This window comes from Loxodonta africana, chromosome 18 (assembly GCF_030014295.1).
Source record: "Loxodonta africana isolate mLoxAfr1 chromosome 18, mLoxAfr1.hap2, whole genome shotgun sequence".
NCBI lineage: Eukaryota > Metazoa > Chordata > Mammalia > Proboscidea > Elephantidae > Loxodonta > Loxodonta africana.
Genome location: NC_087359.1, coordinates 16,200,289 through 16,224,703, shown reverse-complemented (window position 1 = coordinate 16,224,703; position 24,415 = coordinate 16,200,289). Strand labels below are relative to the sequence as shown.

The following is a 24,415-nucleotide window of genomic DNA, read 5'->3' as shown; positions in this document are numbered from 1 at the left end:
TTAATTATAAGGAATACAAATTAAAAAGCTTTCTATCGCATATTAAAAGATAAAAAGTGATTCTCAGGGTTACGGGGCCGGGAACTTAACGTACATAAGACCATACTGCTCATAAGGATATGCCTTTATATTACCTTCTGAAGGATGATTTATCAGTAAGTATCAAAAGCCTTAAAAATCGTTATAACCTTTGATCTAGCAATTCAACTAATACGATTAGCCTCAGGGCATAATTAAAATTTTTTGCCAAATTTACCTAAGACGTTTCTATTAACGAGAAACAAAAGAATTTATCCAGCTCTGAGGCATTGGTACTTTTTTACAGTAGATTACACTAGCCATTAAAATGTTGTTCTCTATGAATATTAGAAACTATTTGATTTATTATGTGAAGACAAATTACAAAATAGTATATATGGTGAAATTTGTTTTTGTAATAAAAAGCATCGAGGTCCATTAAGGTGTTAGAATATGTCTTTTTCCTTCACATAGCAGCATTCCTGAGCTATAATTCACATACCACACAATTAACCTATTTAAATTGTAAAATTCAGTAGTTTTTATTATACCCAAAGAGCTGTGCGACCATCATCACAATCATTTTTATCACCTCTCCAGAAAAGCCTATACCTATTAGCAATCACCCCTAGTTTCCTCCCAGACTCCACGCCTCCCTGTCCATATTTTTTCTCTCTATGGATTTGCCTGTTCTAGACACTTCATATAAATGGAACCATACAGTATGTGGTCTGTTGTGTCTTTTACTAAGTAAATCATTTATTTAGCATAATGATTTCAAGGTGCATCTATGTTTTAACATTTGAGTTGTTTTTACTTTTCGTAGATATTGTGAATAAGGCTACTATGAACGTTTATGTACAAGTGTTTGTGTGGACATGTTTTCATTTCTCCTAGGAATGTAGTTTCTGGGTCCTATAATATCTCTCCACCACCCGTCTGTCAGTTTATCATGCTGTGATGGCTTGTGTGTTGCTGTGATGGTGAAAGCTATGCCACTGGTATTTCAGGTACCAGTAGGGTCACCCATGGTGGACAGGTTTCAGTGGAGCTTCCAGACTAAGGCAGACTGGGAAGAAGGACCTGGTGATCTGCTTCTGAAAAAAACTGGCCAGTGAAAACCTTATGGATAGCAGTAGAACATCTGATGTACTGCTGGAAGGTGAGCCCCTCAGGTTGGAGGGCACTGAGCATATGACTGGAGAAGAGCTGCCTCCTCAAAGCAGAGTCAACCTTAATGATGTGGATGGAGTCAAGCTTTCAGGACTTTTTTTGCTGATGTGGCATGACTCAAAATGAGAACAAATAGCTGCAAACTTCCATTAATAGTCAGAACATAGAATGCATGAAGTGTGACTATAAGAAAATTAGACGTCGTCAAAAATGAAATGGAACACTTGAAGATAAATATCCCAGGCATTAGTAAGCTGAAATGAACTGGTATTAGCTATTTTGAATTAGACAATCATATGGTCTACTATTCACGCGTCGTTTAATATTTTCCCCATAGAATCCTTCACGATTGGAACTCAAGGTTTGAATTTTTTCTTCAGTTCTTTCAGCTGGAGAAATGCCGAGTGTGTTCTTCCCTTTTGGTTTTCCATCTCCAGCTCCTTGCACGTGTCATTGTAATACTTTACTTTGTCTTCTTGAGAGGCCCTTTGAAATCTTCTGTTCAGTTCTTTTACTTCATCAATTCTTCCTTTTGCTTTAGCTGCTCGATGTTCGAGAGCAAGTGTCAGGGTCTCCTCTGACATCCATCTTGGTCTTTTCTTTCTTTCCTGTCTTTTCAGTGACCTTTTGCTTTCTTCATGGCTGATGTCCTTGATGTCATTCCACAACTCATCTGGTCTTCGGTCACAGCATTCAGTGTGTCAACTCTATTCCTCAGATGGTCTCGAAATTTAGGTGGGATGTACTCAAGGTCGTACTTTGGGTGGACTTGCTCTGATTTTCTTCAGTTTTACCTTGAACTTGCATATGAGCAGTTGATGGTCTGTTCCACAATCGGCCCCTGGCCTTCTTCTGACAGAGATGGAACGAATACACAGAGTCATCGTATCAAAAAGAATTAGTTGATGTTCAGCAATTTCAAGAGGTGGCATATGATCAGGAACCGATGGTACCGAAGAAAGAAGTCCAAGCTGCTCTGAAGGCATTGGCGAAAAACAAGGCTCCAGGAATCGATGGAATATCAATTGAGATGTTTCAACAAACAAATGCAGTGCTGGAAGTGCTCACTCATCTATGCCAAGAAGTATGGAAGACAGCTTCCTGGTCAACTGACTGGAAGAGATCCATATGTATGCCTGTTCCCAAGAAAGGTGATCCAACTGAATGTGGAATTTATGGGACAATATCATTAATATCACACACAAGCAAAATTTTGCTGAAGATCATTCAAAAACGGCTGCAGCAGTATATTGACAGGGAACTGCCAGAAATTCAGGTAGGTTTCAGAAGAGGACGTGGAACCAGGGATATCGTTGCTGATGTCAGATGGATCCTGGCTGAGAGCAGAGAATACCAGAAGGATGTTTACCTGTGTTTTATTGACTATGCAAAGGCATTCGACTGTGTGGATCATAACAAACTGTGGGTAACATTGCAAAGAGTGGGAATTCCAGAACACTTAATTGTGCTCATGAGGAACCTTTACATAGATCAAGAGGCAGTTCGGACAGAACAAGGGGATACTGATTCGTTTAAAGTCAGGCAAGGTGTGCGTCAGGGTTATATTCTTTCACCATGCCTATTCAGTCTGTATGCTGAACAAATAATACGAGAAGCTGGACTATGAAGAACAACGGGGCATGAGGATTGGAGGAAGGCTCGTTAACAACCTGTGTTATGCAGATGACACAACCTTGCTTGCTGAAAGTGAAGAGGACTTGAAGCACTTACTAATGAAGACTAAAGACCACAGCCTTCAGTATGGATTACACCTCAACATAAAACAAAAGTCCTCACAACTGGACCAATAAACCACATCATGAAAAATGGAGAAAATACTGAAGTTGTCAAGGATTTAGTTTTACATGGATCCACAATCAACACCCATGGAACCAGCAGTCAAGAAATCAAAAGATGCATTGCATCGGGCAAATCTGCTGCAAAGGACCTCCTTAAAGTGTTGAAAAACTAAGCTGTCACCTTGAAGGACTAAGGTGCGCCTGACCCAAGCCACGATATTTTCAATCGCATCATATATATGCATGTGAAAGCTGGACAGTGAATAAGGAAGACCGAAGAAGAATTGACGCCTTTGAATTGCGGTGTTGGCGAAGAATCTTAAATATACCATGGACTGCCAAAAGAATGAACAAATCTGTCTTAGAAGAAGTACAACCAGAATGCTCTTTAGAAGCAAGGATGGCGAGACTGCGTCTTTTATACTTCGGACATGTTGTCAGGAGGGATCAGTCCCTGGAGAAGGATATCACACTTGGCAGAGTACAAGGTCAGTGGAAAAGAGGAAGACCCTCAACGAGGTGGATTGACATGGTAGCTGCAGCAATGAGCTCAAGCATAACAGTGATTGTAAGGATGGCTTAGCACCGGGCAGTGTTTCATTCTGTTGTGCATAGGGTCACTACTCGACGGCACCTGACGACGACTCCCTTTAATAGCTTAACCTTTAATCTTGTTGGTGTATTCTTTTGTTTTGTTTGATTTTTTTTCTTCCGTTTTATGTTGTTTGTTTATATGAGCTAGAGAATGTGTTGGAGAAAATGGAACTTTAGAATATATTTAAACAGTTGAAATAAACATTTTATATTTGTAGTTCACACCTTAAGAGTTTCAACACGAATCATTAACCCTTGTCCCAAAGTACTTGCTTACTGGCATTATTGAAAAAGGGGTGTTCTGGTTGAAGGGATGTTTTAGAATATTTGTTTCATTAATTCAAATTTTTTTCCTTACAGAAAAGTCTCTTAAGTTATGTGTCACCAAGGAGATGCTCCTTCTTAGTGTTACAACTGCTTATACAGGTAGGAGCAAATTGCCGTTTTGCCTTTCTGTTAACTGCCTAAGAACAATAAGGGCTTAAAAAAACCACCATGTTGTTATTGCTTACAGTTCTGTTCATTGACTGGGGCTCAGCTGGACAGTTCTTCTGGTGGTCTCAGTTGGCATCTCTGTGGCTGCTGTCAGAGGGCGGCTGAGGCTGGAACTTCTAAGATAGCCTTAGTCCCACATCTGGTACTTTGACGGGGTTAGCCGTAAGGCTGTGCCTCTCCTTCCCTGTAGCCTCAGGGCCTTGGCCCCTTGGCTAGTCCTTCCACATGATCCCCTCCTTGGGACGCAGCAGGACAGCCAGAGTTGCTACGTACTGATGAAGGGCTCCAACAAGGGCAAAAGGAGAAACCACCAGATCTTGTTGAGGCCTAGGCCTGGAGCGGGCCCGGTGACTCTCTGCCGCCTTCTGCATTGGTCAAAGCAAGTCCCAGGGCCAGCCCAAATTCACTGGGGAGGGTTCTATGCAAGGGCATGAGAATGGGAAGGGGTCGCTCACTGGGAACCCTCGTTGGAGACGTTGTTGTTGTTGTTAGATCCCATAGCAACCCCATGTATAACAGACTGAAACGTTGCCTGGTCCTGTGCCATCTTCACAATCATTGTTATGTGAGCCCGTTGTTGCAGCCATTGTGTCAGTCCATCTCACTGAGGGTCTTCTACCACAAACATGTAGTGATTTTAGGGCAACATGGAGCACTACAGAAAATCCCCAGGCTCCATCCCTGTAACTTCATATGGACTAAGATAGTTTGTGATGAAATGGAGTGAGCTTTGTGAATCACCACATGGTGATGTGATGTCACAAGAAGTGGTCACTCTTAGGTTGTAAGAATGATGAGGAGCTGTTCCCTGTTAGAGTGCTTTAACGTGCCTGTTATTACCTTTGCCTTTATGTGCCTCGTAGGTACAAGATGTTCTTTTTAGAGGAAATAGAATATACATTAACCAAACCAGTTGCTGTTGAGTTGACTCCAACTCATGTTTCAGAGCGGAACTGTGCTCCACAGGGTTTTCACTGGCTGATTTTTCAGAGGTAGATTGCCCTGTTTTTCCTCCAAGTTGCCTCTGGGTAGACCCACCCTCCAACCTTTTGGCTAGCAGCCAAGTGCTTAACCGTTTGCACCACCCAGGGACTCCAGAATAAACGTTGTTGTTATTGGGTGCCATCAAGTGGATTCTGACTCAGAGTGACCCCATGTCACAGAGTAGAACTGCCCCGTAGGGTTTTCCAGGCTTCACAGAAGCAGACTGCCACATCTTTCTCCTACAAAGCTGATGGTTGGGTTTGAACCAACAACCTTTCGGTTCACAGCCAAGTATTTAACTGTTAACGCCACCAGGGCTCCTTAGAATAAACATTAAACATCTTTAAAATTGACAAGATGTACAGCATGAAGAAGTCAAGGTCCTCTACTGAGTTGTTGTTATTTATATGTTTGGAATGTTCTAAGGAAGAAGGATTAATTGAAACATTTTTATGCTTTTAAGCAACAGTGAGTAGCATGCATTAGTTTCCAGGCATATGTTCTTGTTCCCTGGGAAAGCTCTTACCAGGATAATGGGTACGTTAGTGTTCACCCACCAGATTATGTTAATTACACCCTCCACCCACTCCCTGTCAGCACACAGAGGTGACAGTTTTTAACCTAAGGATGCCTTTTGCTTGTTTGAGTGGTACATTTTTATATGGAACGTGCAGCAGCTGCCATCTTGTGGCTAATTCCATTTCATCTGCCTTGCAGCATAAAGTCATGCTCTTGGCAGCATTTCGGGCTCGCTCAGTGACATCTGTTTTGTGTGTGTGTTTTATACGTATACAGCTCAAGTATTACTGGATATGAAGGGAAACTAGGAAGGGAGAGTGTGACTGTATAGTTAAATCTGAATTTTTTTCCTAAAGGCCTGGAATTGACTTTCTTCTCTGGTGTCTATGGAACCTGTATCGGTGCAGTCAATAAATTTGGGACAGAAGAGAAAAGCCTCATTGGACTTTCTGGCATTTTCATCGGCATTGGAGAAATTTTAGGTTGGTTTAAAGCAAAATCTTTGCATTAAAAAAAAATCAGTCCATGATAATCAAACTTTTAAATGTGTTTCCTTTCTCCGCCCTTGACTTTCTTCTATTCCACATTTATTTTCTCTCAAGCTAGTAGGTGTTTGTTTTTCTGTTATATCACTATTCTAATATGAATAATAAAACATTTGCCGAATAATTCACAATGAAACCGTGAGCGAGAACACGTTTGGTCTCTCCTAAATTTTCCACTTAAATACTTAAGGGGAGTGTCTTGGGATCCCTGACTTCCTAGTTACGCCTTCATTCAACCGAGATTTGTTCACCACCTGTAGTATGTTGGATATTGTGTCAGATACGAGGCACTTAACAATTCAACAAATATCGATTGTACTTACGGTGAGTAAACAAAACAAAGATCTCCGCTTATCTGCTTTCGTAAGTATACAGACCGTTGGATAGACCACATTCTGTTATCTGTTCAGTTGTCAGTTGGTGGATATTTGGGCTGTTTCCACTTTTTTTTTTTTATTATTGTAGTTTAGATGGTTTATAGAACAAATGAGTTTCTCGTTAAACAGTACACGTGTTTTTTTGTGCTGTTGGTTGGTTACCAACCCCGTGACATGTCAACACTCTCCCTTCTCGACCTTGGGCTCCCTATTACCAACTTTCCTGTTCCCTCCTGCCTTCTAGTCCTTACCTCTGGGCTTTTGTGCCCCTTTAGTCTCATTTTGTTTTCTCGGCCTGTCTAATCTTTGGCTGAAGGGTGAACCTCAAAAGTGACTTCGTTACTGAGCTAAAAGAGTGTTCTGGGGCCATACTCTTGGGGTTTCTCCAGTCTTAGGCCAGTAAGTCCGGCCTTTTTTGTGAGTTAGAATTTTGTTCTAAGTTTTTCTCCAGCTCTGTCCAGGACCCTTTATTGTGATCCCTGTCAGAGTAGTCAGTGGTGGTAGCTGGGCACCATCTAATTGTACTGGACTCAGTCTGGTGGAGGCCGTGGTAGATGTGGTCCATTAGTCCTGTGGACTAATCTTTCCCTCATGTGCTTAGTTTTCTTCATTCTCCCTTGGTCCCAGCATTGTTTCCACTTGTTGGCTATTACGAATAACGCTGCCATGAACACTCGTGTACGTGTTTCTGTGCGGGCACGTTTTCATTTCTCTTGGCTATATACCTAAGAGTAGAATTGCTGGGTCATAGGATACCTCCATGTTTAATTTTTATCCTCATTATGGGCCATATTTTCCTGCTTCTCTGCGTGATAATTTTTTTAAAAAACCAAACCCATTGCTGTCGAGTTGATTCTGACTCATAGTCATAGGACAGAGTAGAACTACCCCATAGTTTCTAAGGCTGTAATCTTTACGGAAGCCACCTGCCATAATTTCTCCTGTGCAGCAGGTGGTGGATTTAAACTGCCAACCTTGAAGTTAGAAACCAAGCACTTAACCGTTGTACCACCAGGGTGCCTTGTTGGCTACAAAAGAAAAAAAAAAATCCATTGCCATCAAGTCCATTCCAACTCATAGTGACCCTGTAGGACAGAGTAGAACAGCCAAGCTCTTAACCACTGTGCCACCAGGGCTCCTATTGGCTACCAGGCAGTGTAAATTTTACCTTGTTACGTGCTGGGTGTTTTTGTATTCTTAGCGGTATTTTTGAGCTTGATTCTTGGATGAAGTTGTTACTTGGCACAGTGTGACCCTCTCAGGTCTTGCTTTTAAAATTTGCTGGGCGGGATCAGAGCAGTGCTTAGTCAGGGACTGATTACTCCGTTACTGAGGGAGGACCGTTGTGTAGACTCCACCCAGGGCTGTGTGAATCATGAAGGTTTCCAGTCTGCTGGTGGGACCAGGCACTTTTCCCAGCGCAGAGTGAGGCCCAGTACCTGCTTTCTATGTAATCCTCTCAGGTGATTCCTTCCCGGTCGCTGCTGGCTTCCTCACATGTGTGTATTGGTTAGTACTCAGCTGAAGGCTCAGGGGGCCCCTGCCCATCTCTGCAACGGTCTCTGTGCGGCTCTCCTTCCGAAACTGTCCTGTGAACTCCAGCCTTGTTTGTATCCCCTGGCTCAGGGCTCTCTCTCTCCAACTCAGCGTCAATGGGGCAGATGGCTCCTGTGGCCTGCGGCTTCTGTCAAAACAGCAAGCCAAGCAGTTATAGGGCTGCCCTTGCTTATCCACCATCCCTCAGGGATCACTGTCCTTCATCACCTGATACGTACTGTGTCACACTTTTTCTACATTTTCTTTTTTCAGGCAGGAGGGTGATTTAGTCCCTATGACTCCAGCTTACCGGGAAGTCTGAACCGATTTATAAAAGTTTCCTCTTTTCAGTAGTTACTCCCCCCTTGTCATTTCTTACTTTGTATTTTTGTGCCTTTTTTTCCCCCCTTGGTTAAGTGAGCTGTAGGTTTATCTTATTTACCTTTTTCGAAGAACCAGGATTTTGATTTATTAACTTGATCTACATTTTTTGGGGTTCCCTGCTTCATTAGTTTTGACTATTATTATTCCCTTCTCTGTGCTTCTTTAGCGTCTGCTTTGTTGTTCTTTGTCTAGTTTTTTGAGTTGGGAATCTATTTTTAGTTCCCATGTTTTTATTGATATAGGTGTTGAGAGCCTGTCCACTCTCGCATTGTTTGAATTGTTAGGAAATTCTTCCCAATTGTGATTCTCCCTGTCACATCCATCTACTTTTTCTGGCTGTTTTTGGCTCTTAACACAGAACGAGTGTAATCCTTCTCTAGAACAGCCTTTCTCATGTTTGAAGAGTTGTTACAGCCCTGCCAAGTCATCTTCTCTCCAGGCAGATCACTCCCATGGCTGCCCTCGAGAGACTGGCTAGCTTGTTTGTCTGTCAAAGTGTGGTTCTCGACACCGTGACCGTGGTCTGGACGTCGTCTCGGCTGTGTGGCATTCGAGGGGCTGTGGCCTCCCTGAGCCTGGGTGCTCAGTTTCTGCTGAAGCAGCAACAGTGGGCACCTTCTTGGGCAGCATTTAGAGCACTTCTCTTGGCTCTTGGACCTAGATTCCTACTCGGTTGTTACATCGTCGTCTTGTTTTCCCTGTCTGTGCATTTAACGTCTTAGATCCACATGCGGTTCTTTACACTTACTCTGAAGTTTATCTTCATAGAACCAGCCCATTACAGGGAGTCCCCGACTTACGATGGGGTTCCATTCTGACGACTCCAGCATAAGTCGGTTCTGATGTAAGTCAAATGCCCCTTTTTTTTTTAGTTTTCATTATTGCCTGCTACATGCAGTGTTTTGAACAGTAAATCATAACATTGAACATCTGCAAGTGAATGCCTGAGGATGATGTCAGCAAATGACACGCTGCAGCATTGTATGTCGTACACATATTACTAAGGATAAGATGTACAAAAAAAGATAGTCGTACGTACACCTTGTCGTAACTCGAATACACCTTAAGTCGGGAGCTGCCTGTATTCCCGACCATCGTGTTGTTGGAGTGTTTGTTCCTTCCAGCCTTGAGAGAGTGACAGCAGGTCCCCCGGGTCTCTGGTGATGTCTCTGTACACGCCAGGCTAGGGGACAGAGCTGCGCAGACAGAGGACAGCCACACGGAGGACAGAGCCGCGCAGACAGAGGACAGCCACACGGAGGACAGAGCTGCGCAGACAGAGGAAGAGCCACGCAGAGGACAGAGCCACGCAGACAGAGGACAGAGCCACACAGACAGGATGGAGCCGCACAGAGGCTGCTCTGGGCCCGCACCTGCCCTTTTCTTTAGACTGCTTTTCGGTGTCTGTGTGACATGTGAACAGTTTTACCTGAACAATACCAAAAAAAACCAAACCCACTGCTGTTGGGTCGATTTAGAGTCCTGGTGACCCTATAGGAGAGAGTAGAACTGCCCCATAGGGTTTCCAAGGCTGTAAATCTTTACGGAAGCCTGTAAATCTTTATGGAAGCCAACTGCCACATCTTTCTGCCACAGAGTGGCTGGTGGGTACGAGCCCCAGAGCTTTTGGTTCCCAGCCAAGTGCTTTAACCACTGCGCCACCAGGGATCCTGCACCCAAGTGATAGTCCTATTATAATTTAACAATGAAAAAACACCTGTGTCAGATGATGAATTTGAAACTTGAGGATTTTAAATTTTCTGTATGTTTTTAGTGTGAATTTTTTGTTTACATTGAGATTTAAAAAAAAAAAATTGCCATCTAGTCGATTCTGACTCATAGCAACCCTATAGGATAGAGTAAAACTGCCCTTTTGGGTTTTCAAGGAGCACCTGGTGGATTTGAGCTGCTGACCTTTTGGTTAGCAGCTGTAGCTCTTAACCACTATGCCACCAGGGTTTCCACATTCAGATTAGATGAACACCTACCATATATACAGGAGTCCCTGGGTGGTGCAAACAGTTATTGTGCTTGGCTGCTAATCAAAAAATTCGAGGTTGTGGTCTACCTAGAGGTGCCTCAGAAGAAAGGCTTGGCAACCTGTTATGAAAAATGAGCCACTGAAAACCCTGTAGAGCATACTTCTACTGTGACACACATGGGGTCGCCATGAGTCAGTGTTGATTCAGCGTCAGCTGGTATTTTTACCAGATATGTGGTGCTATTAGGAGCTGATGGGAATAAACCAAACTCATTGCTGTTGAGTCAATTTTCACTCATAGCTACCCTATAGGACAGAGTAGAAATGCCCTGTAGGGTTTCCAAGGAGCACCTGGTAGATGTGAACTGCTGACCTTTTGGTTAGCAGCTGAGCTCTTAACCACACCACCACGAGGGTTTCCAGTGGGAATAAAAGGATCTTTAAAATGAGGTTCCTGCCTTTGAGAAGCATATGTGTTTGGGGAAAAAAGTAAAGTTACAGTCCAAGGCAACCTGCGTGGTGTCAGTAATACTGGTTGCAGCTTGCGGGAGGTTTGTCCGTGATGGCCTCCCTGAGGCAGGACCTGGACTGTGGGGGGTGGGGGGGGACAGTGGGCTCTGAACTAGAGGAGGGAATTGGGGAAGTAGGTCCGGGCTCTCACCTCAGGAGAAAGATGTGACAGTCTGCTCCCGTAAAGATTACAGCCTTGGAAACTCTATGGGGCAGTTCTTCTGTCTTACAAGGTTGCTAAGAGTTGGAATTGACTTGATGGCAACAGGTTATATACCTGTGGTTATAATCCCATTTGGCAATGTGGATTTTTTTGTTATATTAATGAGGAAGTATCAGTATAGGCTGTGTCTTGAGTCAATCTCTCTTGAGATGTAAAAGGAACACGTTAAGCAAAGAAGCAAGCAAGCACAGATGGGGAAGATAGATGCCACGCCACGTGAGATTGCCAAGGAAGCAAGGAAACAGAAGCTGAAGAGACAAGGACCTTCCCCCAGAGCCAGCAAAGACAGAGAGAAGGCCTTGCTCTAGCACTGGCACCCTGAATTCAGACTTCTGGCCTCCTGAACTGTGAGAAAATAGATTTCTGTTCATGAAAGCCACCCACTTGTGGTATTTATGTTACAGCCGCACTAAGATATCTTAATTTTGCTGGAGCACAGCCGCCAGTTTTTCTTTTGCCGGTGGCGGAGTGCATGGTGGTGATGACTCTCACCATCTCGGGTCACACTGCGCCTCTCCCAACTGGCTGCCCTCTTCATCTGGTGCGCTTACGTGGCGAGCCCTCCACCACCTCCTTCACCTCCCTTCTGTGAGGAAAAGTGTGTGGGAGGGAAGTTTTGACTCTGCATGTCTCTCAGTGTTGTCATTTGACCTTCATTTAAAAACAAAACAAAACAAAACATTTATTTTGAAGTAATTACAGATTCACAGGAGGTTGCGAAGAAACATGAAGGGAAGTCCCATGCACCCCTCACCCAGCCCCAGCCCCGTTCCAACATCCCACACAGCCACAGCGCAATGTCCAAACCTAGAAATTGCCATTGGTCCAGCTCATAGATCTTACTCAGATTTCATCATTTCTGCAGGCACTTGTTGGCGTGTGCAGCTCTGTCACATGGCTAGCCTTGCGTAACCGCCACAATCACGACTTCAGTGGTGCCTCCGGAGGTTCTGTGTTATCTTGATAGCCACGCCTGCCCCCCCCCATCCCTAACCCTGGCAGCCAGTATCTATGCTCCATCTCTGTAATTACGCTGTTTCACAATTGTTACGTAGTGCTCTTCTGTGGTTGACGTTTATCACTGAGCGTAATTTCCTTGAGGTTCATCTAAGTTGTTGTGAATGCTTCATTGCTTCTTATTGCTGAGTAGTCGGTGGTGTGGGTGTGCCACAGTTTAGCCGTCTGCCCTGTGAAGGACATTTAGGGAGTTGCTAGTTTTGGACTATTACAAATGAAGCTGCTATGAACGTTAGCGTACAAGTTCCTACTTGAAAATAAGTCTTCATTTCTCTCAGATAAATGTCCAAGAGTGCAATTGCTGGGTCACCTGGTAAGTCTATTTTTAGTTTCAAAAGGAATGGCAAGTTTTCCAGAGTGGTTGTACCATTTTACATTCCTGCTAGCAATTCACAGGTGATCCGATTTCTCCGAATCCTCTCCAGCATCTGGTGTTATTACTATTTTTCATTTTAGCCATTCAGATAGGTGTGTTGTGGTATCACTGCAGTTTTAATTGGCATTTTTCTAATGGCTAATGATGTTGAGTATCTTTTCATGCCTTTATTTGCCCTCTGTATATCCTCCTTGATGAAAGTCTTTGCATGTCTTCTGCCCATTTTCTAAGTGGGGTTTTTTTTTTTATTATTATTGTTAACCTTTTAATTTCTGAGTTAGCTAGGTATAGATTTCTAGGGTAGAAGTCATTTTCCTTAAAAATGTAAAGGCTTGCCCCACTGTCTTTCAGTTTCCATGTTGCCATTGAGGCATTCTAAGCCATTTTGATTGCTGAACCTTCCTAAGCCTTTTTCACCCCACTTAGGAAGCTTACACGTAGTTCTGGAATTTCAGTGGATCCATGACTTTGTGATGCATTAGTTCCTTTGACTAGGATTATAGAAAAACATGGTAAAACAAGTTGCCATTGAGTTGAGTCTGACTCATGGTGACCCCATGGGTAGAAGTTGCTGAGTTACGTCCTTTTTATTTCCTCATTGCTGTTTTACACTGTAGATCAAAGGGCATACTTTTTGGGGTACAGTAATTAACAGAGAAGAAATACAAGAGCATTAATGAATAGAAATGCGAGTAATTTGGTTACCTTGTTTTTGTCATAATAGTTGGTGTTTGGCCATTGCGATCGTTGTCTGCAAGTGTGGAGGTATCGGATCTCTTAAAGATACTGAACATCTGAGAACGTTTATTCCTTGACTTCTTGGTTATAACCCAGGACTCCTGGTTGGTAACATGTCCGCCGTCTTGACTTTGCAGGTGGCAGCCTCTTTGGCCTGCTGAGCAAGAACAATCGCTTTGGTAGGAACCCGGTTGTGCTGTTGGGCATCCTGGTGCATTTTGTAGCTTTTTACTTAATATTTCTCAACATGCCTGCCGACGCCCCCATTGCTCCTGTTGAAGGAACTGATAGCAGTGCTTACATCAATTCCAGGTACAGTGTGGCCACTTCTCTAGTAATTTAAGGAAGGGTGGGAGGCCATGGATGGCAAGATTTAAAACGCAGCCGTCGGTCCTCCTTGGAAGGTCTGTTATTTTTACAAGGTCATCTATCAAGTGACCATTGCCGTTGAATCGATTCCAACTCATAGCGACCCTGTAGGACAGAGTAGAACTGCCCCATACGGTTTCCAAGGAGCACCTGGTGGATTCAAACTGCCGACCTTTTGGCTAGCAGCCATAGCGCTTAACCACTACGCCACCAGGGCTTCCGTTAGTGGAATTAGGATTAGTTTAAGTAGGAATCCGTAGAGAATCTCAAGTTATTTTTGTAACGTTAACCTTTTCCGCCTACTAAATGTTGTTGTTTTTTTTTTAATCTGTGAAGCAGCACTTAAGTATCTGATTTGAATCTCATAGCTCTGCCCTTTGAGTGGTGAAATATCCAGAAGTTAGGGGCCTGGAGGAAGAACAAAGAGGAACAAGGGAAAATGTACCAGCTGGGCAGGCCTTGAGTCATCTCAGAGTTGTTTCTAGAGGCTTTTCTGATACCCTTTCAATGTACTCAGCGCTGACGTTCGTTACAGATGCAGACATTCACGTCTAGAACCACAAATCCAGGGGGAGCCCAGCCCAAAAAACAGCATTCGTTTCTCAAATAGTTAACAGATCAGTTTTCTAGAATGGGAAGGCGAGTGAGTTTGAATATAAATTCTTTCTTCATACACACCAGTATTTATTCTTGTTTCGTAGTGTTTAGAGCTTGAAGGTAAACTGCTTTATGGGTGGGTACCTTTTTTTTTTCTGTAACATTTGAATGAACTCTGGCAAATATTGGTATTACTCATACTATGTTCGTCTGTGTTTTATCCAGCAAGGAAGTTGCCATCCTCTGCAGTTTTCTGTTGGGTCTTGGAGACAGCTGCTTCAATACGCAGCTCCTGAGCATTTTAGGTTTTCTCTATTCTGAAGACAGTGCACCGGCTTTCGCAGTCTTCAAGTTTGTCCAGGTAACCTCTTTTCTTTTTCAGATTGTGTTTAAAGGCGAGTCTTTCTTGTTAGTGTTTTAGCTTTGTTTTCTTTGTGGGGTTTTTTGACCCAGATATTTGTATGTGATCTATGATTTATAACCAAAAACCAAACCCGTTGCTGTCGAGTCGATTCCGACTCATAGCGACCCTACAGGACAGAGTAGAACTGCCCCATACAGTTCCCAGGGAGTGCCTGGTGAATTTGAACTGCTGACCTTTTGGTTAGCAGCCGTAGCTCTTAACCACTATGCCATCAGTGTTTAAACCAGTGTCTGTTGAGTGGATTTCGACTCATGGTGACCCCGTGTGTGTCAGGGTAGAATTGTACCCCATAGGATTTTTTCCCACTGGCTGATTTTTCAGAAGTATATTGCCAGGCCTTTCTTCTGATCTACCTCTGGATGAACTCAAACCTCCAACTTTTTGGTTAAAAGCCAAGCACATTAACTGTACCACCCAGGGGCTCTGTACTGTGAGTTTTTTTTTTTTTTTTTCAACTGAAAGGGACATCCTTTAAAAGGCTTTGCGATTAGAGTTAGGAATCAATGAGTAGTGTGATTCCTCCCCCCCCGCACTTGGATAAGAGATTTTACATTCATGTCTGTACAGCTTAAGTTAGAAATCTCCTGCCTTAGACACCCGAATTCCACTCATTTGTAATAGAAGAGTGCATTTCCCACTGTGTACGCTGTGTAAAAAACCAGAGTACAGGCAGTCCCCAGATGACAAAGGAGTTCCGTTCCTAAGTTTGTCTTTAAGTTGAATTTGTACTTAAGTCGGAATGGTTAGGCATGGTTTGTATCTAATGTCAGTTACATCAGATGTTTGTCTTAGTATATAGTGTACCTTTCCATGCATAAAAAACGTTAAAGAAACACTCCCCGATACACTAAAACATCTTTAACATAATAATACAGGAATAATGATGCTTTGATGTATATCACAAAGTAGCGCCAGTTTGTTATTAGAACTGTTATCCGTACCTTGAATTTTTAATCTAACAGGCTTTGAGGGGATTGATTCGGAGCCACGCGTTGTACGTAAGCCAGACATTTATAACCCGGGGCCTGCCTTAACTCCAGTTCTTCACAAAGCGCTATTTTGAATAGCAAAGATTGCAGCTTATTTGACTGTTACCAGCTGTCATTGGAGGTTTACGGCGCACATTTGCGAATTAGCAAAGTTATATCTAGAGGCAGAGAGAAGAGAGCTCTACCGCCAGGATGAGATAACCGTTGGGTCAGATGATGGTGGTGCTCCCGACTCAACTGTGGAGCCGCTTTGCTCAGTGACCTGTTTGCCTTTTGTGACTGGTTTACTTTGTTTGCTCCTAGTCCATTTGTGCAGCCGTGGCGTTTTTCTACAGCAACTACCTTCTCCTTCACTGGCAACTCCTGGTCATGGTGATGTTTGGGTTCTTTGGAACGATCTCATTCTTCGCTGTGGAATGGGAAGCTGCTGCCATTGTAGCCCGGGGCTCCGACTACCGAAGTATTTGACCCGGGTGGCAGTGAGAGGCATGCTTCTTCCGAGCAGGTGCACTGGGAGAGGCCACCACTCATTCCCCCTCCACGTCGGATGACGTTCAGGATGGAAATCAAAGAATTTAAACTTTTGCATCAGCCAGAGTCGGTATTCAAGTTTACAGATAGTAGATATTTAAAGCAAGTGGGATAAGGGAAACCTGGCCTACCAATTGTAGTTGTTCAGAGACGCTGTTTTTCATTTCATCTGTCTCTAGTTCCTTTCAATCATGTTATAGAATGTCAGCGTTTTCTTCTCCCTCCTGTTCTCGTTGACAGATCTTGTCTCAATTTAATAGTATTTTAAATGACATATATGTCATAGAAAAATTCTAGCCATGTGCACGGTACAGGGTATGTGTTACTAGGACCATGTGTCATAGAAAGATTCTAGCTGGGTGCAGAGTACGGGTTATGTGTTACTCTGTAGTAACAGGGAGTGTATGCCACCCACATAAGTGTCTGCAAAGGACATTGAAATAAGTATCAAGATGCTGAAGTGGAAATCTTAACTTCGAAAAGATTTGCACAGTTTTCCTCTTTAAATGTTTTCATCCAGTAAGTATTTTTACCTTGTAGCTCTCAGCAGGGAACTACAATTAAGTGCAGGTAGTCCCCAATTTACGACAGGGTTCTGTTCCAATGGCTCCTTCGAGCCAGTTCTGACTTAAGCAAAATACCTCATTTTTTTTTTTAAGTTTTCATTATTACTGCCTTTTATTATCAGTATCTTTATAAATCCAACCTGTATTTGTCTCTGAGAGTTGGCATGAGGATGATAACATCAGCAAATTACGTGCTTCCACATTGTATGTAGTACGTATTACTAACGGTAAGGTGTACGCCACCCCCACCTAGTGCTGTCGAGTCGATTCCGACTCATAGCGATGTACCAGAAAATAAAAATGAACTATCTTAAGTGCAGGTCCTCGTAACTCAAATATGTTGTAAGTCAGGGACCACCTGTATTACAAATTGCTGTAAAATTGTTTCACGTCTTAAAAACGTGAATCGCGTATCTATAAGTGAACAAAAATACGTTTTAGAAATCCAAACACATTCACTGGAGGAGAGCATTTTCTAGTCATTTTCCTGAAAGATGCAGATTTCTGCCCTGGGTGAGGTTGGAGCTGTGGTGGCCACCTGCATCACTCACCTCTTAGGGCAGACGCCACTCCGTGCAGATGTCGAGGAACGGGGTGTAAATATTTGGGGAGATGCCTAAATGTAAATGTTAACCTTCTTTCATAAGCACTCACTTAAAATTTTTTTTTATTGGCATCTATTCACATACCGTAAAATTCACCACTCGTAAGCGTACAGTTGCATGGTTTTTAGGGTTGTCACAAGGTTTTACAGCCATCACCGCTACCTAATTCCAGAATGTTTCATCACCATCAAAAGAAACCCCGTACCTGTTAGCAGTCACTCCCCATTCTCCCTTCCAGCCTGGCAACGACAGGTTTACTGTCTCTATGGATTTGCTTATCCTGGACATTTCATATAAATGGAAGCACTCAGTTTTAAACGTGATACTTAACTGTACAAATCAAGAGCTTTATGGAAAAGTCAGTTCAGCCAGGAGGACGAATAATGTTCTATATTATTTTTTTAAAGCCTGCTAGAAATTTTATAGCAGGCTTACACATCTGAAGAAATGTTGTAAAGCTTGATTTTCAGCTTTTGATGGCAAGTGCAGGGAGTCAGAAAGTCCTGCAAGAGTTCTTGGAGAGGTGTCATCTGTACAGAACAGTGTACTGTCTCGTTCTAGCTTGTAAAGCTTTGGTTTTCTTTCCTGTAGTCCAGATGAAGTCAGTTGGCTTATGAGTTCACCCTGTGTAAATGCTCTGTAAGTGCTGTTTCAGAATTACTACAAGTTATCTGTCACCTCCCTAAGCACCTTACTACTTACCCTGATGTATTACAGCAGATTACCCCAAGACTTAGTAGCCTACGACAGCACACACTTAGTAAGTCACACTTTCCATGGATCAGGAATCTGAGCACAGCTTAATGGGGTCCTTGGGCTCAGGGTCTCTCACGAGCTGTAATGAGGGTGTCAGCTGGGGCTGCAGTCATCTCCAGGCTCCAAAGGGAGAATCTACTTCCAAGTTCAGTCACTGGCGACAGCAGGATTCAGTTCCTCGAGCTGTTGGACTAAGAGCCTAAGTTTGTTGTGAGCTATTGGCCGAAGGCACCCTCAGCTCCTTGCCACGTGGACCCCTCCATAGGCAGCCCTTTTCATTAGAGAATGCAAGTGAGAAAAGCCAGAGAGAGTCTTTTTTTTTTTTTAAACAATTGTACTTGGAGATTATATTCTTTCAGAAACCAATAAATTAGTTAAAAAAAATAAGTGGAGATATTAATTTGCTTGAGCAATTTTTTAAATATATAATTCAGAGTGAAGCCTTCTATAGCTGAATCTTGGAAGTGACATTTTGTTCATTAGAAGCAAGTCAGTAGGTCTGGCCGACACTCAAGGGGAGGGACTACACAAGGGTGTGAATACCAGGAGACTGTGAGCACTGGGGGCCAGCTTACAGTACTGCCCACCATACCAAAGCTTAAACTGTGTCCTACACTCCGAGCTGCTCGTTATCCCAGGCTCTTGTCCTGTTTGCTCTTCGTGGATCTGCACACTGACCTGGCAGGAAGAATTTCCATACTCTGTGTTGATGACACTTTATATTTTAATCTAAGGAAGCCCCAGCATCTCCTCACCACTGGTGGGGTTCCCAGTGGTCATTGTCAAAAGGGAAATGAACTATGGAGTAAGGTGCTTTATTGGGTCAGTCCAGAACATGACTCCCCAGCTGCACGCCACTTGCTGTGTGCTATATCGTTCACTACAAGTCCTGTACTCCCATTTTTTGTATTTTGGGTTCTGTTATGTTTCTACTCACTTCTTAAGTGTATAAATAATATTGCTCTTGGTGGGCTCTTTGGTTGACTGGATACCATTCTTTGAAGTCCTTCTAAAGCTCATCTTTTAAATTCTTAGAATTAGTGAGAAACGAGATGCGACTGTGAAATAAAGAGTTGAATTTTTATGTTTGTCTTTGTCAAAAAATTGTATCTTCACACCTGTAGATTAGTAAAAGCCGTATTAGCTTGGTCTCGTGTGGGTGTGTGTGTAGTAAGTATGGATGGGATACTCTGTTATGGCAAGTTCCATATTGTATATATTAAAATTTGGCTTAGACCTAGAGCAAGCTTGATTGAATCACAGCTGTTTCTCTCTGAGTATGAAGAGTTCCCTATCCCCAGGGTTCCCCGGACCCGGAGCTTGAAGACCTTTAAACCTGGGCTTTGGCTTCACACAGAGGATTTCTTTCCTCTGGGATTTTTGTTGGCTTGTCATTTGTAGACTCACAGACAATAAATCCCCTGGGAGTTCAGTTCTCAGAATACAAGTAAGTTGCCGGCTAATTGTTTTTGGGGAGCTGAATAAGGGCCTGTGTTGGGAGTCCTCAAGATCACCCGAGTTGGGAGATTGGCTAGAAGGGCTCACAGGACTCAGCATGGCTGAGATTCATCCTAGTGGTGTGGTGAGGACACACAGCAGGACCGTGAGGAGAAAGCAGGTGGTGTCCGTGGGAAGCTTCCTTCCGCTCCCACCCTCCCACACACAGCGCAGCCTGCCCCCGGCAGCGAAAATGCAGCCACACCTGTGGGAGATTTCTGCCCAGGGGACCCCGTTACAGACCGGGTCTGCAGGTGTTTTAACAGATGCTGGTCATCTAGGTACCCCCTGCCTCGCATGTACCAGAATTCCAGGCTCCTGAAGGTAAGCAGAAGTTCGGCATAAACCGCATTATTTGTATCATGTGGGCACAGTGAGCTGCTCATATCTGCTGTCTGTCGCGACCACTCTGAGGCCAGGATGTCAGCCCAGGCCTGCTCTGTGAACCCCTTTCAGCACGCTGCAAAAGTGTGAAGTAGTGGTCTTATAAACAAGGGTAAAATATTTTTTCTGTATCAAGCAGTAATAGAAAAAATCTGAGAGGGGGAAAAGCCTTGAACTGTTGTTGTTAATGACCATGGACTTGGCCCCTGACTCATGGCAACCCATGCACAGCGGAGTGAAATGCTGCCTGGTCCTGTGCCATCCCGTGATCAGACCATCATGTGCCATAGGATTTTCATTGGCTGATTTTTGGAAGTAGATTGCCAGGCCCTTCTTCCTAGTCCTAGTCTGGAAGCTCTGCTGAAACCTGTTCAGCATCCTAGCAATGAAATGAACTAGACCTGGGGTTTTGTTTTTCCTTTTACTGAACTTTAAGTGAAGGTTTACAGAATAAACTCATTTCTCATCAAACAGTTGGTACCAACATTGTTGTATGATGTTGGTTAGCCACCCCATGACATGTCAACACTCTTCCTTCTCAACCCTGTGTTCCCTATTACCAGCTTTCCACTTTCCTCCTACCTTCCAGTTTCTGCCCCAGGGCTGGTGCGCCCCTTTAAAGTCTTGTTTTGTTCCATGGGCCTGTTCAATCTTTGGTTGAAGAGTGAACCTCAGAAGTGACCTCATTACTGAGCCAAAAGGGTTTATGGGGGCCATACTCTTCAGGGTTTCCCCAGTCTCTGTTAAGCCAGCAAGACTGGTCTTTCTTTTTGAGTTAGAATTTTGTTCTACATTTTTCTCCAGCTCTGTCCAGGGCCCTCTATTGTGATCCCTGTCAGATTGTTTCTTTTTGTATGTAAACCTTTTCATGAATTTTTATAGTAGTGGTCTCATACAATATTTGTCCTTTTGTGATTGACTTACCTCACTAAGCATAATGTTCTCCAGATCCATTGATGTTATGAGATGCTTCACAGATTCATTGTTCTTTATCATTGCATAATACTCCATTGTATGTATGTACCACAGTTTATCTATTCATCTGTTATGGGCTAGCCCTGGGTTTATTGTTGTCAGGGACTTGTTCAGGCATTTCCTTTAGTCCACAATCCTGGCAATTGATCTGCCTTGCTTTGGGGAGCCGTATATCACAGGTGACTTTAATAGATGAGAATCTGGAAAGGGCCACATGAACCAGAGGCTCCATCAGTCTGAGACCAGAAGAACTAAATGGTGCCCGGCTACTACCAATGACTGCCCTGACAGGGAACACAACGGAGAGTCCCTGATGGAGCAGGATAAAAATGGGATGCAGAACTTCAAATTCTAGTAAAAAGATCAGCCTTAATGTTCTGAGACTGGAGGGACCCCAGGGGTCATGGCCCCCAGACTCTCTGTTAGCCCCAAACTAAAAGTATTCCCCAAGCCAACTCTTCAAAGATTAGATTGGACTATAAGACATAAAATGATACTGGTGAGGAAGGTGCTTCTTAGCTCAAGCAGACACATGAGACTATGTGGGCAGCTCCTGTCTGGAGGGGAGATGAGAAGGCGGAAGGGGACAGGAGCTGGTTGGATGGACACAGGAAGTACAGGGTGGAGCAGAGGAGAGTGTTGTCACACTGTAGGGAGAGCAACTAGGGTCAAAGAACAATGTGTGTATAAGTTTTTGTATGAGACACTGACTTGAATTGTAAACTTTCACTCAAAGCACAATTTAAAAAAAAAAAGATGAGAATCACGAATCTGGTGCCTCCCGCCATTCTAACTAAGGTTTCGCATGAGGACTTTGTATCAGGGAATCTTGGGCATGTTCTCAAGGACAATCGCATCTCCAAAGCCCCTGTTTCTAGGCACGCTCCTGTACAAATATCAAAGACTGGTAAAGCCAGGATTTAAGTGATCTGGAAACCGTCATGGCTGTTCTTGGAACAAGTTTTACCTCAAATTAAGTCATTTCAATAGCAAATATGTATCCTCCCATACTTTCTCAAATTGGGAGATTTATTACATAATTAAAAGAGAATATTCTTTGCAATATGGTCTTGACGTCCAGTTTTGTTACTTTGGGTCCACCAAGAAGGTGGTTATTGGTGATAAATGGAACCAAATTCCACCACACGGTGGGGATAAATGTAACTAGCTGCGATTTCTTGTTGTACAGTCAGCAGTGAGATGGTTATGAATGTTGAACGTGGGCATTGATTCTTAAGAGATAATTAGGTTTGAAAAGTTAATGTTGAATTAAAATGTAAGTACATATTTTAGTTTGTTTAGTTGGTTGGGTTCTTTTGGTTTGATTATCAGCAAGTAAAAAGTTGGAAAACTACAACTGAAATTTCTTACGAAATACGGAAACATCTTTAAATTGGGAGAAAACTGTGGACTCAGCATTTTGTGTGATTTCTTTTTGTGGATCCGTAATATACGGAATGTTAATACTAGGAAGTATATTTTTATTAATCTATGGTAGGCTAAGAAATTATGATGTTCCCTCATGGCTTTCAAACTTGACATAATTTTCAACTTTTTATGCAAAATTGTCCAAATGTGCCATGAGCACTTTCCTGGTGAACCTGGTTATGACTTGGTTTTCCCGGGCTGCTACTAAATCCGGAAGGTTTGTATTTTGATCAGGAGTTGTTCTGCGGTAATTTAGGTCATTTAAGAACAGCTGATTGAAGTTTTAGAGAAATCTAACTCAAAGCGGGTGGGCACACGCAGCCATTTAATTTTAACTTCAATTCACATTTTTTCTTTCTGCCCTAAGATGTCATCAGCTAGCCCCAGTTCTTCCATCTGTTTTGTTTACATTCTAAGCCTGTTTGACGTTTTTTTTTTTTTTTTGATTGGCTTAGTTCTTTTTATTTTACATTTTAAAAGGAGCTTTAGGGATAATTGTCACATGAACTGAAAGTAACATCTCTTGATGACTCATTGAGGGAAATACAGATGTTTTTCTCGACTTCTTTCTTGTGGTGACAAGCATCCACACACAAGAGGACCTCAGGGAACGTCTCCAGCTGGCACATCGGTGAAGCGGTCTGTCAAAGCAGCAGTGCTGTCTTTGGGGGCTGGGCGCAGGGCACCTCCCTGGCTCTCCTCCTGCAGGTGGAGGCTCCGAAAGCCACACTGTTTGTGCACAGCTCCCAGGAAGTGATTTATTTTGCGTCCAGAGCTTGCATTCGATGGGAGGCCAATGCCTTGGCACCAGCAAACCCTTTGACTTTGGAACCATTTTGGCAAAGTTCCAGTATTTGTAGGACGGAGGTGCATTGTTTGAGAAACAGTTTGTTCTCTTTCCAGAGATCAGCTCTTTTATTTCACTCGTTTCTGGATCAGCGTCATCATCGAAACCAGCGAAAGGAAAATAGCCCCAAACAGGGCATGATTAATGTCTATTCCCATTACTTAACAGGCTACGTGAGCCACAGCAGGCTTACGCAGGGCGGCCCACCCTCCAAGGCTGACTTTCCAAACCTGCTTTCCTTTGTTGATAGACCTCACTAGTACATACTGTGCTGGCTAGTTGATTCGGACTCACAGTGACCCCATGTGACGGAGCAGAACTGCCCCAGGTTTCCTAGGCTGCAATCTTCATAGGAGCAAATCACCAGGTCTTTTTCCCATGGAGCCTCCGGTGGGTTTGAACTACCAGTGTTTGGGCTAGCAGCTGAGCACTTAACCATTGTGCCACCAGGGCTCCTTACACTATATACTGAGTGCATATTATATGTCAGGTACTGTTCTGAGCAGTTCACAAGTAACCACCCTATAAGGTTGTATTTGCTGTTAGCTACAGTCAAGCCGGCCCCTGACTCATGGCGACCCCATGCACAACGGAATGAAATGCTGCCAGGTCCTGCGCCATGCCCATAATCAGTTGTGGACGGGACTCTTGTGATCCACAGGCCTTTCTTCCTAGTCCGTCTTAGTCTGGAAGCTCCTCTGAGCCCTGTTCAGCATTAGCAACATGCAAGCCTCCACTGACAGACAGGTGGTGGCTGCCCACAAAGGGCATTGGCAGGGAATCGAACCCGCATCTCCCACATAAGAGATGAGAATTCTACCACTGAACCACCATTGTCTCACCCTATAAAATTATACCATTCTTAGAGATGAGGGAACTGAGGCACAGGTCAAGTAACATACCCAAGATGGCAGAGCTGCTAAGTGATGGAGTCAACCCCAGACGGTCTGTTTCAGAGCCTGTACAACCAACAGCTCTGCTCCAGCTGTGTGCCACAGGTGGCTGTCACAGCAGGGTACCAGGATTGCCATGGCTAAGACAGTGTGAAGTCAACTTGTTTTCCAAGGGAATGTGGTAATCAGATTAATGGCCCCTCAAAGATCTCCATGTCCTAATCACTGGAACCTGTAAGTATGTTACTTTACATCGCAAGGGAGAAATAAGGTTACAAATGGAAT

The 24,415-nt window shown here is 43.5% G+C and overlaps 1 protein-coding gene across 4 annotated transcripts in view; it reads left to right on the top strand.

Annotated features, from left to right (window-relative positions):
* MFSD11 (major facilitator superfamily domain containing 11) overlaps positions 1-19,190 on the top strand; it is a 37,667-nt gene extending 18,477 nt beyond the window's left edge. For all 4 annotated transcript variants that reach the window (XM_023556863.2, XM_003417236.4, XM_023556864.2 and 1 more), the window contains 5 exons: positions 3,945-4,010; positions 5,939-6,064; positions 13,407-13,581; positions 14,461-14,596; positions 15,952-19,190. In XM_023556863.2, coding sequence (XP_023412631.1) covers positions 3,945-4,010; positions 5,939-6,064; positions 13,407-13,581; positions 14,461-14,596; positions 15,952-16,116 — 668 coding nt within the window. In that variant the 3' untranslated portion in view covers positions 16,117-19,190. The remainder of the gene's footprint in view (positions 1-3,944; positions 4,011-5,938; positions 6,065-13,406; positions 13,582-14,460; positions 14,597-15,951) is intronic.
* Positions 19,191-24,415: the final 5,225 nt, after the last annotated feature.